At 34.4% G+C, this 17,818-nt stretch overlaps 1 protein-coding gene across 10 annotated transcripts in view; it reads right to left on the reverse strand.

Moving 5' to 3' along the window:
- Window positions 1-17,818, reverse strand: part of MPDZ (multiple PDZ domain crumbs cell polarity complex component) — a 169,391-nt gene that overhangs the window by 91,859 nt on the left and 59,714 nt on the right. For 9 of the 10 annotated variants that reach the window (XM_061200433.1, XM_061200429.1, XM_061200435.1 and 6 more), the window contains exons 4-10: window positions 12,851-13,060; window positions 12,231-12,370; window positions 11,208-11,421; window positions 8,404-8,532; window positions 6,588-6,797; window positions 3,573-3,687; window positions 3,127-3,215 (exon numbers count right to left, since the gene is read on the reverse strand). In XM_061200433.1, coding sequence (XP_061056416.1) covers window positions 3,127-3,215; window positions 3,573-3,687; window positions 6,588-6,797; window positions 8,404-8,532; window positions 11,208-11,421; window positions 12,231-12,370; window positions 12,851-13,060 — 1,107 coding nt within the window. The remainder of the gene's footprint in view (window positions 1-3,126; window positions 3,216-3,572; window positions 3,688-6,587; window positions 6,798-8,403; window positions 8,533-11,207; window positions 11,422-12,230; window positions 12,371-12,850; window positions 13,061-17,818) is intronic. The other variant, XM_061200428.1, reaches the window with a different exon arrangement.

A 17,818-nucleotide genomic window follows, 5' to 3' on the forward strand; every position in this document is an offset into this window, starting at 1 on the left:
ATAATTCCTATACAGAATACCAATATATAATGTGGAAAAAAAAGTCTCTATTCCCCGCCCCGTAATGTCTACAGTGAAACTCTAGGGGTCAACAGAGCACAATTTGTAAAACAGGAATCTTATAACAAAAGAGTTAATGTTTCAAAATAATACATCCTCAAAATAGTAGGAAATAATTTCTTTATCTTCTCACCACCTCAACAATTACAAAATAAAAACAGAGTATAGTTCCAAATAGCTGCTGCTAGGACAAAATTGAAAAAAAAAATCAAACACAGCAGTTGTGAAAAGCAACTAGTGTGAAGAACTAGTGTGAAGAACTTTCCTACCCGTATCTCAAAAGCCCACAAGATGATGGTATTTTGCACAAAATTAATGCATGATCAAAAGTACTGCATGATGTTCCTTAAAAGTCGAGGTGCTTCCAACTTTGAAGTAAGAGAATGTTGCTAAAAATTAAAAATCATAACATTGATGACAGCAAAGACAGTGATTTTATTGAAAGCAAGAAAATACTTCAGAAGAAGGGTGCTTCCGCTTTTGAGTCAAAAATTTCCTTTAGCACTGATCTTGTCTAAGCAAAATTATATTTGAGATTCCACTTACATAAGAATGAAAATAATGACAAGCTTGAAAGGAAGCTTTTGTGAGACTTAAATGTGTAATCATTTCAGACCCTCAATAAATATCTGCTTAATTAAACTGTACTTATGTGCCAAGCATACTATGTATTTTAAATAAATAACTCATTTGGTTTTCCTAAAAATCATACAAGGGAAGTGTCTTTATCCCAATTTTGTAGGTTAAGGAATCTTGCTTCTTGCTAAATGGTTAAACATGGAATTATATGATCCAGCATCTCCACTCCTAAGTATACACCCAGGAGAAATGAAAACATACATCCACACAAAAGTTTGTACATGAATGTTCACAGTGGCATTGTCTGTAATAGCCAAAAAGTGGAAACAACTCAAATGTCCATCAACTAATGAATGGATAAATAAAATGTGGTATGTCTATACAATGGAATATTATTCAGCTATAAAAAGAAATTAAGAATTGATACATGTTACAACATAGATGAACCTTGAAAACATCATGCTAAGCAAAAGAAGCAAATCACAAAGGACCACCTATTGAATGATTCCATTTACATGAAATGTCCAGAATAGGCAAATCTATTGAGATAGGAAGTAGATTGGTAGTTGTGTAGGGCTGGGAGGATGGAGGAATTAGGGAGTAACTGCTAATGGGATGGGTTTTCTTTTAAAGGTAATGAAAATGTTCTAAAATTGATTGTGATCATGAACGCACAACTGTAAAGATACTAAAAGCTTCTGAATCATACACTTTAAATGGGCAAATTGTATGTTCTGTGAGTTATATCTCAAGAATGCTGGTTTTTAAAAAAGCTTTCTATTGGATTCAAATATATAGCCTGGCAGGCAAGTACATTAGCTATATATTCAATTTTTAATTCTTTATCAGATATGGATTTAGAATATGTATATATTCACTCTCTCCCTCTCCTTTTCCTCCAAAATAAAAAAAGTAAAGTAGTTAATTTTCATTGTATGTTAAAATAGAGATACAACAGGAAAGCTCTTTTCCAGGATATGACCAGCTTAGGTGGCACGCACAACTTGGTCTTTAGAGCAGATTTCAAGAGGTAAACAGGTGTAGTTAGGAGTTTTATAGAACAAAGTTCAAGAAAAGTCACAGAGTTGCAATGTAGAAGCAAAGAGCAGAGACTGATAAAGGACATCTCTATCTTTTTGTTAAATGTGAAAGAAAACACAAAACATAAAATTTACTGTCTTATCCATTTTTAAGTATATAGTTCAGTAGTGTTAAGTATATTCATGTTGTCATACGATACATCTCCAGAACATTTTCATCTCACAAAACTGAAACTATACCCATTGAACAACTTCTCCCCATTTCCCCCTCTAACCAGCCCCTCACAACAACTGTTCTACTTTCTGTTGCTATGACTTTTTGTGCCTGGCTTATTTCACTTAGCATAATGTTCTCAAGGTTTTGTTGTAGAATGTGACAGAATTTCCTTCTTTATAAGACTAAATAATATTTTGTTGTATGTATATACCACAGTTTGTTTATCCATTCATCTGCAGATGGACCTCTGGGTCACTTACTCATCTTAGCTCTTGTGAATAATGCTGCAGTGAACAAGGACTCTTCTATCTTAACTACTATTAAGATCCCAAGGGGAAAACAGAGACTTCATTACACATAAACAAATATATATTAAGATAAATCAGCATTCCCCAAAATGTACTCCAAAGAATATTAATATATGTTTGAGGGAAGAAAGAACATGATTACAAAAGTTTAGGAACCTCTGAAGTAAAAGAGTTAAACAAGTTTCTTTATTGGGAAACTTCTCAGTTTTTGAGTTTTCAATGTGTATTGTGGATCCCTAAGAAACGATATCACAGGCAGTTTTTCCTAAACTTATTTAACCAGAAAGCCCTTGATGCAGGGTCTCTGGGATTCATGTTCTGAGAAGTAGTTAGGGTAGTCCAGTTTCCACTGAACACTGAACTGAAAGTTGGATTCTTTTTATACTACCTTGAATAGCTATATGGTCAAAACATACTAATGTTACTAGGATACAATTATGAGCTTGATCTAATCAAGAGGATCTGGCTTTATTTCTTTTATTCCTTTATAGTCTTACAGCTAAAAGGAGCCCTGGTCATGGTGCCAACAAAAATAGTGTCATTCTGCTGATGTAAAAAAATGCACACAACCCAATTTCAGATTCAAGTACACTAAAAGTGATAATGTCTGGTCTTTAGTTTTGGAGCATCTGCAGCTAAAATACAAATATGATTATTAATGTACCAAACTCATTAAAACCAGAAAGCAGATGTACCAGCAGTTATTCAAGAAAGTGTCCCACCTTTAGAAATGGCATCAATAAAGCTTCTATCCAATGCTCTGACTTCCACAAAATAATGAGTAATTGTGATGACAGCTCAAACCACCAAAGCAAGCTTCAATTAGTATAGCGCTACCTGTAGTTCTCAAAACTGCGTGAACTAGGAGAATGCATCTCTCAACCATGAAAATTAACAAAGCTGTTATTAAATGTGTACTTACTGCTATAATTTGGTCTCCAATTTGGATTCTTCCATCATGTTCAACAGCACTGCTCTTTGTAATGCTCTTTACAAAGATTCCTGAAGGTTCTAAGATTAGAAATAGGTTTGTTTTTGCTTTGTTTTGCTTTACTATTTACAAAGCACACTCAAACAATACCCATCCTCCATTCTCCAAATATAAAATCCTAATTCTGCACAGATATAAATCAACCAACCACACAAAGAAACCCACTAGTAGAAACTTACGCTACAGAAAAAGACAATGGTTTTGTCTGTCTGAAATAAAATATAAGAGTCACCTGCACTAAATTATTCCTAAGGAAGACTTCCATCAGTTTATGACAATCTGAAAATACATTATGTTGATTCAATATTTCATAAGACAAAGATATTAGAGGCAATTGCCAAGATGAAAGAAATAGAATATTAATGTTTAAAAACTACCTAATTTTTTATCTCCAATGTAACCAGCAATGGTAATTCCTAATCCTTGGACATTTTTAGTGAGTTCTACATCAAATGTCTCATTTTCTTCACTTTTCTGAGTAGAAGCATCAACCTAAAATAAAATTGATAAATAAATATATACAGAAATAAACATGTAAACAAACAAGATAATCTTTTTAAGCCACAATCTTTAGAAATAATATGATGTAACTGGGTGTTAGAGAACTCAGCTAGAAAATTATAGAGTAGGGATTACTCCTTCAATCTTGACAACTTGGACTGAGCATCACATTTTTACTCAGAAGGAATGTCAAGAGTAAAGCTGAACACCCCCAGCAGAGAAACATATTATTGTCTGTGCATGCAAAATGTAAAAAATTAAACAGTTTCTTATTAACAAATTCTATTTTCAGGGATGGCTCATCTTCATTTTTGAAGAAGTTAGGATGTAATACAGTTAAAATAACTCATACTTTGAATCCACATCAACAAGTTCAAATCTAGCTTTGCCACTAAATTTTTCTAAGCATCACTTTGCTCAACTGTCTATCAGGAATAAGAACAAGTCCAGCTAACAATTATTGAGCAGTTTCTATATAGCAGACACCTGTCATGTCTCAATTCATTTACTCCCTAGAATAAGCCTATGAGGTAGGTACAATTACTGTCAATTTTTCTCTGGGGAAACTGAGGAACACAAACTTTTCCAAGGACAAACAGCAATCTAGCAGAGGCAGAATTCAAATGTAGATAGGCTGGTTGCAGAACCCCTGCTCTTAAAAGCTGCACAGTATGTAAATTCCTCCTAGAATGTAGGGGCCATACTGCCCACTCAAGACATGCTGTTATTACTATCTTAAGTTGAAAGCTGATTCTAACACATGAATGTGAATCTATCCTCCAGATATATTATTAATAGACTGATGATTATTTTGAAAGCCAGTGAAATGTACCAAACAGCTAATTAAAACTGTCCTTGTATTTGCTTGATAAATTCAAACTTTAATACAAAAAGCTTTTTAGAAGGAAAGAATGCCTTTCCACATTGATTTCCTTCATTCCTGGAGTGGTACCTGAAAGCAGATTTCTCTAATATGTAGACTTGTTATTATGTATTGGACTGAAGGGCAAGGCTCCCTGAATAAAGGATGAATGAACTAGCTCAGTAAGTCATCAATAAGTTGTTGGCATTATATACTAGTGTGGTGTCAGCAGATTCCACAGAGAACTCTAGGAAGATCACAAAAGAATGAAGTCTTTGGTTCGAATGGACATGCAGGTTGGGATGAGCTGGTAATGCTTTCTGATTTTAAGCACACTCTGTATCTCACTGATAAGTCACCTAAATGAGATATAATTTTATAGTAAAGTTTTATTTTTTTCATTGCACATAATTATCTGCGCAAACTTAGCAAAAGTTTAAAGTTTAGATAATTACAAGAAAATGACAGGATGAAATCTGCTTCAATTGAAACAAATGTGTCTTCTATTTTTAATAAGACTTATGCAAGTGCTATTTTAGAGGGTGGCAATTTGACTATCGAATGGTTTTAAAAGGGGCACAAGCTTCACAAATGATGATATGCACAGAACAGATACTTTTCTAAGCTTTCAATTACATCAAGTGGTTTTTGGTATTGCATTCATTTATATATTGCTGAATAAAATGTTTTGTTTACCACAAAAGAATGCCATTTAAATACTTTCATAAACAGGCTTTCTTTCTTTACTTCTTTCTCCCTGCAAAAAATAGCAACGAAACTCAATCCTAAAAACAACAGAATCATGGAAATTTCAAGTGTTCTAATAAAGTTTTAAAGGGCTTGTGGAAGAGCTTAGAATATTAAAAAAAAGAATTTGTAGGAACTGTTTAGAAAATAACTGTTTTTAGATCTGTAAGAAAGGAATGTAGAACTTGCATTTGCTATAAAGCTCATATAGAAATTGGTCGTAATTCTCTTCTTACATATTTAAGAAATTTCTGGATAAAATTAATTTGTTGATATTTAATCCACTATCATCTTGTGACCTGAACTATTTGAGATAACCATTACATTATAATAATTTTGAAACATTCTAGCTTTTTTCATATCGAGTTAAGAACAAAGATGGAATGCTCTGCCTATGAATAAAGCTTTTGTTACAACCCTGAAAGCATAACTCTTCTCTAAAAAAAATTATATAACTGGGTCAAGAATAGCTACTTATTACAAATCTGATAACAATTATATGACATACCTGAAAACAACAATGAAAGGTTTTAGTAAGCTTTATTTATCCACCTTGCCCACAAAAAAGACACTAAGAAGCAAGGTGTTGAAAGGGCATGATTGGAACTTACAGCCCACCTTACAGAAACACTTCTAAATAAGAAAAAGATAGAATTAAATGTTTTAGGTATTAGTAGTAAATAATTCTTTAAAATTTATCCATACTTCAAAACATTTTCCTCATAAATGTGCTTAGAGAAAAATCAAAAACAGTAATCTAGAATTTTTAAGCAATCTATCTTTCATCTGTTAGACATTATTCCTATTTAATAAACTATTATTAGTGCTGAAACATCATTACATTTGAATTTTGTTTCATTCTTTAGCACTAATACACTAACATTAATAAGTCTAGTTTCGGACTTCCCTGGCGGTGCAGTGGTTAAGAATCCGCCTGCCAATGCAGGAGACACGGGTTCAAGCCCTGGTCTGGGAAAATCCCACATGCCACGGAGCAACTAAGCCCGTGCGCCACAACTACTGAAGCCCACGTGCCTAGAGCCCGTGCTCCGCAACAAGGGAAGCCACCACAAAAAGAAGCCTGACACTGCAACGAAGGGTAGCCCGGCTCGCCGCAACTGGAGAAAGCCCACGCACAGCAACAAAGATCCAACACAGCCAAAAATAAATAAATAAATAAATTTTAAAAAAAGTAATAATAAGTATAGTTTCTAAATAAACACCACTGTCATCTAAGTGCTACAGTCTATGACTTTCCCATTAACTGCTTTTATCTCCTTACCCGCATCTCTGGTGTAGAAGATGGGGATGAGGAAAGCGTGATGCCCAAAGAGGTGGGCACCGTTGGTTCTTCCATGGCACCTCTTGCAATCATCAATTTGACTCTATTTCCACACTGTCTGAGGACCTGGGCTACTTGCTCACTGCTCATTCCTGCTAGATCTGTGTCACCAATCTTTAGAATGTGGTCTCCACTGCATAATCGCCCATGCTGAATAAAAAGGGATTGATTAGTCAGATTGTTGTTGTTATTATTATTTACTTCATCAGAGAAATCCCTCATTCAGAGGGAACGGGAGTAATAACAAAAAAAGAGCTATTACATGAATTACCAATCATGATACATTAAACATGTGGTTGTAATGTTAACTGTCTTTTGAAGCATCCTAACTTCATTAAATGTGATATAAGTAAATGAAATTCATAAATATTCTTTAAATCAATAGTTGATATGAGCTTTTCAATTTGATGTCTACCCACTCGATGCAAGAAAGCACTAGTCTTTCTGTGAATTTTTTGAGGGATACAATAAAGAGAAAATGCCACTAAGGAAAGATGAAGTATAACTCACTTCACAAATATATATAACTCAAAATACAGTATCAACCACAAAAAAGCACTGAGTTAATACCACAATTTTCTGCCTTGCCATTTCAATTATAAACATCCCTAAAAAACTCATTTGCAGATGAAATCTTTGTGAGACTTAAATTCAGATAAACCAGGGAAGTGAACAGCAGTCTGGTAAGCCTCCATACAGGCACTGTCCACTAGAACTTTCTGCAGTGATGAAATGTTCTGCATTGTCCAATATGGAAGCTACAAGCAACATATTGCTCTATAGCACTTGAAATATAGCTCGTCTAATGGGAACTGGGGTGCTAATTTTATTTAATTTTAATTAATTCAAATTTGCATTTAAAAAGTGATATGTGGCCAGTACCTACAGTATTAGACAGTGCAGCTCTATACACAAGGTAAAGCTGATTTATCACAAGCCTGTCAATTAGAGAAATTTCACTGGATACTGCATGATACTGGCTAATGTTTAAATGGAAGAAAACGCACATACTATTGAGTTACTCTCAATAATTGATAAGGTTACCTGTATTGATAAGGCTGCCCATAAATCTGCCTTTCATTTACCAATATGAAAAATATTTGATGCACGTGACTTAAGTTCAAATACACAAGCAAAAGCAAACAGCTTTATATACAAAACATTATAACCAAGGCAAAAGAGACACTAGAACTTGTCAAATTAAAATGTAAATCATAATTAGTAACTTTACAATTTTCTCACATATGCTCCAACAACTTTACATAGCATAAATGGCAATGCTTTAATGAACTACTCTAAGAGATAAAAACAGGCTGTACTTCATATACAAAGATGACACCAGTGACCCATCGCTAAAGGGACAAGATGACTCTTGTTTTTCTCCCCTCAATAATGAAGTATTCTTTTTTCCATAATACTTTGTGGCTATAAAACGGATAAGTAGGCTTATAAACATGATTTACAATCATAAAATAAAGGATATATACCTCTACAATGATCAAAACCACAACCTGGGCTTTATTTAGTCTGTGATTCTAAAGAGTCTTAAGATCACTGTCTGTAATTGTAACTGAAAATCAAGGTCTCTCTTGAAATGTATTTCTCCCCAGGTCTAAGAAAAACATTTTAAATACAAGCCCAGCAAAACAGAAGATTCTGACATTGTCTAAAGCCAAAGTCTCTTCTTTCTAACAGAAATGTAAAAGATGAAGGTGTATTTTTGATACAACATAAAAAATCTGCTGGAGTAGCTTACCTGATCAGCTACTCCTCCAGGCAGGATGGTTTTCACGATCACGCCAGTTGCTTTTCCTCCTACAATGCCAAATCCCAGACCAGAGCCATCATTTACCAATTCAATAGTCTCCACGTGCTGCCAGTGAACCTGAAAACAAAGCCCCCATATGAATTTGTAAACATTTTACGAAAAACTAAAATTTTTATTACAGTTGAGATCTCTACGAATATTATTTTGTGATTAGTATTAAATAACTAAGTGCAGACATAATAATGAGCCTTAACAGGGTCCATTTTATTTAGTACACTTCTCTTTCAACATGTTACTGCTACTGATATAACCATTCTTGAAATTATCAATACATCATTATAGTGACTGCATTTAACCAGGTAAAGAGAGATTTGCAAGATCCTTTGTAGAACTTAAAAAAAAAAAGGGATGACCAAGGAAAAACTGTTAGCTGTTAAGAACTTCTTCTGCATAAACCCTATTGCACGAGATTCCAAACGAAATGACCTCTTCAAGTCACTGACAGCTGTCAATGACTTTACAAAGCAAAATCAATATTTTATTTGCTTATCAATAGAGTCAACTTTTTTCCTTTTCTCTTTTTTTTAAAGAGCTCGTACTCTGATAAGATCAATAAGATTGGTTGTTTTTTTTTTTTTAATTTATTTTTTGGCTGCACAGCACAGCATGAGGGATCTTAGTTCCCGGACCAGGGATCGAACCCAGGCCCTTGGCAGTGGAAGTGCAAAGTCTTAACCAGTGGACCACCAGGGAAGTCCCTAGAGTAAACTTTTTTAAGGGACTAAATTTTTCTTTTTTTTTTTTTTTTAAGGAATGATGTCAAGTAAAAAGGCTACATAAAGAAAGGTAACAATCCCATTCACCATTGCAACAAAAAGAATAAAATACCTAGGAATAAACCTACCTAAGGAGGTAAAAGACCTGTGCTCAGAAAACTATAAGACACTGATGAAAGAAATCAAAGATGACACAGATGGAGAGCTATACCATGTTCTTGGATTGGAAGAATCAATATTGTGAAAATGACTATACTACGCAAAGCAATCTACAGATTCAATGCAATCCCTATCAAATTACCAATGGCATCTTTTACAGAACTAGAACAAAAACTCTTAAAATTTGTATGGAGACACAAAAGACCCCGAAGAGCCAAAGCAATCTTGAGAGAAAAAAATGGAGCTGGAGGAATCAGACTCCCTGACTTCAGACTATACTACAAAGCTACAGCAATCAAGACAATATGGTACTAGCACAAAAACAGAAATATAGCTCAATGGAACAGGATAGAAAGCCCAGAGGTAAACCCACACACTTATGGTCAACTAATCTATGACAAATGAGGCAAGGATATACAATGGAGAAAAGACAGTCTCTTCAGTAAGTGGTGCTGGGAAAACTGGACAGCTACATGTAAAAGAATGAAATTAGAACACTCCCTAACACCATACACAAAAATAAACTCAAAATGGATTAAAGACCTAAATGTAAGACCGGACACTATAAAACTCTTAGAGGAAAACATAGGAAGAACACTCTTTGACATCAATCACAGCAAGATCCTTTTTGACCCACCTCCTAGAGTAATGAAAATAAAAACAAAATAAACAAATGGAACATAATGAAACTTAAAAGCTTTTGCACAGCAAAGGAAACTATAAACAAGATGAAAAGACAACCCTCACAATGGGAGAAAATATTTGCAAATGAATCAACAGACAAAGGATTAATCTCCAAAACATATAAACAGCTCATGCAGCTCAGTATTAAAAAAACAAACAACCCAATCCAAAAATGGGAAGAAGACCTAAATAGACATTTCTCTAAAGAAGACATCCAGATGGCCAAGAAGCACATGAAAAGCTGCTCAACATCACTAATTATTAGAGAAATGCAAATCAAAACTACAATGAGGTATCACCTCACACCGGTCAGAATGGGCATATCAGAAAACGTACAAACAACAAATGCTGGAGAGGGTGTGGAGAAAAGGGAACCCTCCTGCACCGTTGGTGGGAATGTAAATTGATACAAACACTATGGAGAACAGTATGGAGGTTCCTTAAAAAACTAAAAATAGAATTACCATATGAGCCAGCAATCCCACTACTGGGCATATACCCAGAGAAAACGATAATTCAAAAAGACACATGCACCCCAATGTTCATTGCAGCACTATTTACAATAGCCAGGACATGGAAGCAACCTAAATGCCCATCGACAGACGAATGGATAAAGAAGATGTGGTACGTACATACAATGGAATATGACTCAGCCATTAAAAGGAATGAAATTGGGTCTCTGGTAGAGGCAAGGATGGACCTAGGGACTGTCATACAGAGTGAAGTAAGTCAGAAAGAGAAGAACAAATATCGTATATTAACGCACATATGTGGAATCTAGAAAAATGGTACAGATGAACCAGTTTGCAAGGCAGAATGGAGACAAAGATGTAGAAAACATACGTATGGACACCAAGGGGGAAAGCGGGGTGTGGGGGGGGGTGGGATGAATTGGGAGATTGGGATTGACATGTATACACTAACATGTATAAAATAGATAACTAATAAGAACCTGCTGTATAAAAAAATTAAAATAAAATTTTTAAAATAATTTTTTTAAAAGCCATAAACTTAATCATAATTACATAAAAAATATTCCAGGCCACAGAGAGATACAACAAAAAGGGAAAATCCCAAGAAGTACAAAGAATCTACAGGAAGTGCAAACCCATACAAAACCTTAAAGAACTAGAAAAATACGTTCTGTTCCTCTTGAAAATCTGATGTACTCACCGGATTAGAGTGAGCTGAAATTGTGCTGGCCGCAGATGGAGAACGGGAAACTATGGGGCTGATGAGCTGAGGCAATGAGCCTCTGGCAATAACCAGCTTGACAATATCTTTGGCTTTCTGCAGGATGCTGATGGCCTGCTGATGTGTAATTGTCTGATCAAGTGCCTGTCCGTTAATAGCAAGGATCTGATCAGTTTCCTTCAATCTTCCATCTCTAAGAATGAAAAAGGGGGTAAAAGATAACTAACAGCTCTCAAAAAAATGACAGCTTCTTTGGCATGCATTTTCAGGTTATTTTTAATTCTATTTTCTAATGTCCACACTATGAAAGCTTTTTCCTGCAGTTGCACTTCTAAAAATATTTTTTCTATTTCTTTAATTTAGTATGTATATGAGATGGTGTTTACTAAACTATTGTGCCCAATCATTATGCTGTACACCTTAAACTTACATACTGCTGTATGTCAATTCTGTCAAAATAAAAATGGAAGGGAAAATATATATGCTTTGGCTCCAGGTGACCTACCCCTAATCAACCCCTCCCAGTTAAAAGCGCCTTCTTTTCAGCTACCCACTCAACCTATACATTGTATTTTAGATGTTCCTATCCTCTACAAATGAAAGCAAAGATGTATATATTTATTTGTTGCTTTGAGTATATTAATAAAATATAGCTCAAATTATCATAGGTCATTTGTATACTTTTCTATAAAGTAATTTTAAAATCTAATCAAAAAGAGCCCATTTAATAGCAATGAGAGTACTGTCCTAGTAAAATTTTTCTTTCCCTACTAAAAAATGATTAAGTTATGACTATATTTAAAAGTAACTCTCCTTTCAAAGGACTTTCTTTTTATCGTAGCAATGTTAAGAATTTAATGATTTCTAAAAACTAGTTAATAACAGATTGTATTCCGTTTTTTGTCTGTTTTTATTCATTTTTGTTCCTTGAAATTCTCCCAAGGTGCGCAGTACCTTCTGAATGCGTTATCAAAAACAGAAAAGACACAGTGACAGTCTCACCTGTGGGCCACACTGCCCTCCTGGATCTCCTGCACAAATATCCCCAGTTCTCCCCGGTTTTCACTCCTCAGTCCCACAACACTGAACCCAAGGCCTCCACATGGAGGTTTGAGGAGCTCAAAAACTTCTATTTGGCGACCCTGTTCAGGAAAAAAAGCAAGAAATATAATTAAGTGCAAATCACTGCACTTGTAATCATCTTATTAGTGGCATTAATCTGTTCTTTAAAAAAAAAAAATTAAAAATATTTTTTTCTAAGATAAACTTTATCACTCATCACCTAGAATGAGATATTTTATTTATCCTGAAGAATATTTCTGAAACATAACATATAATGCTCAGTTTAAAATATGATAATTAAAAAAAGGAATAGAAAAATCTCAGAACCACCTAAACCCACATAAATTCTACATCTTTGTCATTCCAATTTTTTCAGATATTATAAATGTCTTCATAAGAATATAATATATATTTAAAATATACTTGATATATATTTAATGTATATATTTAACTTACATAATGTAAATATATACAAGTATTCTTCAAATTATCTGGGACTTGATTACATTCTTAAGATATTATACATTCTGTCGTTAACTATCAGGAAGAAATGCTCTTACCTGGGCCATATTTTTGATCAGTTGATCAAATTCATCACAAGCAGGTTTCCCATTGATGTGTGTAGTACCCAATCCTGTAAGAACTTCCAGATTCCCATTGTTTGGGGATAATAAAAATGATTCATTTTGCAGAGTAGGAATTACAGCTGGGCTGAGATGTGGAATGTGGGCACATTCAACATTTGAAATTGTGGGAGTTGCAATGTTTACCTAAGAGTAATATGGAGACTATTAATAACTTTGTCATTCCATAAACTATTTCATAGGAATCATCCCAAGAGAGGTAATAATGAAGTACCTATGAAATTTCAAAATGTCCATACCCTTTTATTCTGCAACTCTATTTCAAGAAATTTATTTCAAGGAGAAAAATTAGAAAAATACACAAAGATGTAAATGCAAGGATGTTCAACACAGCACTATGTTTTAGGTGGAAAAAGTTTTAAAAACTAATTAAGTGAAAAGAATCAGTGTTCAACTTCAAGGTACTCATTAAAACACACACAAAAACACATCCATACATATGTTTTTAAGTGAAAAAGCCTAGTTATTGAACAATAACAGTAAGTATAGTACAATTCAATGTACACTCAAAAAATGTTTACATGTGTATTAAACATCTGGAAGAATATATACCAAACCACCAACAGAACGCTAGTTGTCCCCAAGAGATGGGATTGCAGAAGGCCATTAACTTACCATATTGCTTGAATTTTTTTAACAACCTATGCAGTAAAGAATTTGGTCTTTCCCAAAAAGAAGCCTGGCCTTTGTCCTTACCTCATAGGAAGTAACTTCTAAACCCTTGGAATTTCCCAGATGATAGAAGTGTCTCTCTTATTCACGGTGGGCCCCAAGGCCACATGATATCCTCTCAAATTCTTAAACTAAGTCATCTCACATGGGCAATCAATCATGCCTATGAAATGATGTCCCAGTAAAAACTCTGAACACCAAGCTCAGGTGAGCTTCCTGGGTTGGCAATACTCCATGTATACTATCACACATCGAGTTTGGGAAGGGAACACTTCCTGAGGAAAATGGAAGCTTCACATCTGGAATCCTCTCAGACTCTGTGCTATGCGTCTCTTTCTTAGGTTAACTTTCGACCTGTATCCTTTCCTTATAACAGACCATAACCATGAGTCTTAACAGCTTTCAGTATGTTCTATAGGTCCTTCTAATGAATTATTGAACCTGAGGGTGGTTTGGGGAACCTCCTGAATATGCAGTTGGAATCAGAAGTGAGGATGGTATTGTGTGGACTCTTCCTTCCAACTTTGTATTTGGAGCTTAACTCCCTGCTGTTGGTGTCACAAGTCTAGGGAAGAGCTGACAATCTGGAGGACTATGCCCTCAAACCTCACAGTATGGTTAACTCCAGGTACAATGATATTAATAAACAACAACAAAATATTCTATAATTACTTGTATGTGCCTGTTATACAGAGCTACATAATCTAATAATAATAAATAATAATATATTTATTAAATATTAATATACTTCTAGAATATCTTATATAAAATCATATTGACATTAATATAGTAATATTAAATAATAATAAATGTAAATAATAAATATTACATTAAAGCTAAGCAATCATTAAAACAGTGCAAAGAGTCAATCCTAATTTTGTATTTCTATAGGGTGTCTGGAATGTAACTTTTAATTTACAATTAATCGTAAGAAAAGTTGTATCAATGACACTTTTGGATCACTCTCTAAGCTCATCTCCCAGCACTCTGTCCTTCACTCACATAGCTCCAGCTATACTAACCACTTTACTGTTCCTCCAACTGCCAAGCTGCTCTCTCTAGCAGCCAAGTACGTCCTTCGCCCAAGTATCTACGTGCTTACACTTTTACTTCATCCAAGTGCACTCAACATCACCTCAGAGAAGGCCTCCCTGACAACCCTAACTAAGACTGCGTCCCACCATTACGCTCCATGAGCTGACCCTGCCCTGTTTTTCTTCATGGTGCTTATTATTGCCTGGCATGCACCCTGCTGTCATGGAGCTCCCATCCCAATCTGCAGAGACAGACTAGAATGTAGAATTCTCCAGTGGAGGAATTTGACTATTTTATTCTCTATTATATCCTCATCCTCTAGGAGACTGTCTTGCACAGAGTTGGCATTCAATATACATCTGCAGAATAAATGTTTATCCATTCTTAAGGACCCACTCTGATCTAATCTGCCCAAGAATCACTATTACCATTTTACAGATGACAAAATTACACAAAGTCACACACTTAGTAAGTAGATTATGACCTAGATTTTTTCATCATGGTGCTACTGTCATCTTTGTATTATACACATAGCAAACAATCATTTAGATATCATTTCTGGGAATGAGACATTAGTAAATGTCTTCCATTGACAGAAGCAATCAAAATATTTCACAATTTATGTCACCACTCCATGCCTAAGTTTGCTACCTGTCCTGAAAACTAAAACAGGAAACTCAGTAACTTACCAAAGTTACCAATAATTCACCATTTTATTGGCTATCTACAACCACAGATGTAAAAGAGATCAATGTATTTGAGGAAGAGGCTTTTGGGAATCCTTTCAAATGCTTATTTTAAAATCTACAGCAGGCATGATCAATTATTATTTTTTCAAAAGTAAGCTTCTTATGCCAAACCTGATTTTTTTTTAAACCTGAGCATGGCAACTTCAATAAAATCTGCCAGCAGAAGATACACTGTTCAGGTTGAAGCAGATGGCATCATGAAATCTGTGACAGGCTGAGGATCCCACACACCAGGACCTAATGCCTATGGTATGTTTGCATAGGGAAAAAATATTTGGAGTTTTGCTACAGTGAGCCAGGATGAACAAATCACATTATAAGCACAAAGAGTCTGTCTGTGTGAAGTTAACTGGTGAAACAGAAGCTCTGACACTATGCAAGACAAGGTGTGAAGGCATTCCAAGAGTAAAGTTATATACGCATATAAAGCTGTATGATATTGAATATCAATTGTCTTCTACAAATTTGTTAAAGGTTAACCAATGACAATGACTCCTCCTATCTCCTCCCAGCCACTAAGGTCTACATAAAAGCAAAGAGATCACATATGTAAAAACTAAAATTTAATTATACCATCATACAAAAGGCTTGTTTTTAAATTTGAAAATTTATACCCATAGGAAAAAGCACAAAGGCACCTTGTGATTCTGCCATAGCTTTATTAAAATGGCTTTCTGAACTATAATCTCTTTGAAGAACAAGAATGAATCTTCTTTGCCATGATAGGTCTGTTCATAACAGACATAGTATAAATGTTTAATAAAAAGAACTTGATTCCCATCTTGGCTTATAGAATATAAAATAAATGGAAGAAAACACAACTATCTGGTGATTTTTATATAAAGGTAAACAATCTGTATAATTTACGGAAGTTGCTAGTAAATGAGCAAGAGTCACCAAATAATTTTCTGTTTAGCTTCTGGCTATTTCAGTCTAAAAAGGTCTTTTATGTTCTTAGTAAATAAACATTAATTTATGGATTCTAATTAGTGCTAACACTAAAACATAAATTAAATAAAAACCATGTAAGGTATTTAATTAAAAAGTTATCAAATTCTTTGTGAAAGGGTAATATGAAACACCATCTCAGTATTTAGAAGGACAAGAGGAGCTCTATTATAAGATGTAGTCAGAACCAGCAAAAGGTTCACTTACTCTAAAAGGTCAGATAAAGCAAAAATCATAACAAAGGACAAATATACAACTTAAGCACGTTATTTTAACTTAAAACACACATACAGTTATTCACAAATATCTTGATATATGGGAAGTCCCACCCTCTTTCTTATATAAACCACATTCATATAATATGGACTTTTTTTTCAAATTTAGCCTCTTTACAAAGTGAAGCAAGAATTTGGACACGTGAGAAACAATTTCAGGATAGAAACCTTCTAGATTTTTATGATATTTTTCTTCAATGTTTCAGTTTCCTCTACACAACCAACTCACCAAAAATTGTTTTATCAATTCATCTGTGTAGTCTTTCAAATGAATTTAAATAAGTTTTCACAGAAAAATATCTTTTGTCATAAATTTTATACTACATAATAAAGCCACACAAATATAAAAATATTATGACTGTCATAACTAGCTCTAAAATGACTTTTTAATAAATATACACTTACAGAAGCAAAGAGACAAGAAAATATCTGTGTAAACAAGTGTTTAGTGCTCCGGGCATCAGTCAATATGCACTACAGGAGAAAAGGACAGCATCTTTTTACGTAGCAAGCAACTTATCTGGACCTGTACTAAGAGAGCTGCCTCTTCTATAAAAGCATCCCAAGAGAACAAAAATTCTCTTTAGTTCTATGTACAGTTAAGCTCACCCTGTAGAAATAACTGTATCAGAATAACCCTTCCACTGAGATCACTGGAAAATTTGCATAACAAGCTGTTTAAAAAAAAACTTTAAAAGATCAAAAGGAAACCATCACTTCTGCCATATTCTATTCCTTAGAACTAAATCAGTAATCCCAGCCCATACTCAAGAAGGTATCACACAAGAGCACAAATACCAGAAAGTAGGGATTATTGGTGTCCAGCCTCCAGGCTGTCCATGATAGCACATCACAGTAAAGCAGCTGAAAGCCAAGACAGAAGGAAGATCTCAAAAGCCACCAGAGCAAAAACGGACCTTATATTCAAAGAATAAAGCTGACATTTGACTTCTCAAGTGAATCACTGAAAGACAGAAGAGAACTTAAAAATTAAAAAAACTGACAACCTGACATTTTCACAACAACCCCCCACATACATACTCAACACACAAAGTATTGTCTCAGTTTTGTACAAAAGAAATACCAAAATAAATTCTTACGCAAAAAGAAAATGATCCCTGATGGAATTTCCCTAATGCAGAAAAAACTGAAGAGCACAAAAAAGGGTTTAAAAATGTGAGTAAACCAACAGAAATTGCTTATAA

The sequence above is a fragment of the Eubalaena glacialis genome, chromosome 9 (genome assembly GCF_028564815.1).
Source record: "Eubalaena glacialis isolate mEubGla1 chromosome 9, mEubGla1.1.hap2.+ XY, whole genome shotgun sequence".
NCBI classification, from domain to species: domain Eukaryota; kingdom Metazoa; phylum Chordata; class Mammalia; order Artiodactyla; family Balaenidae; genus Eubalaena; species Eubalaena glacialis.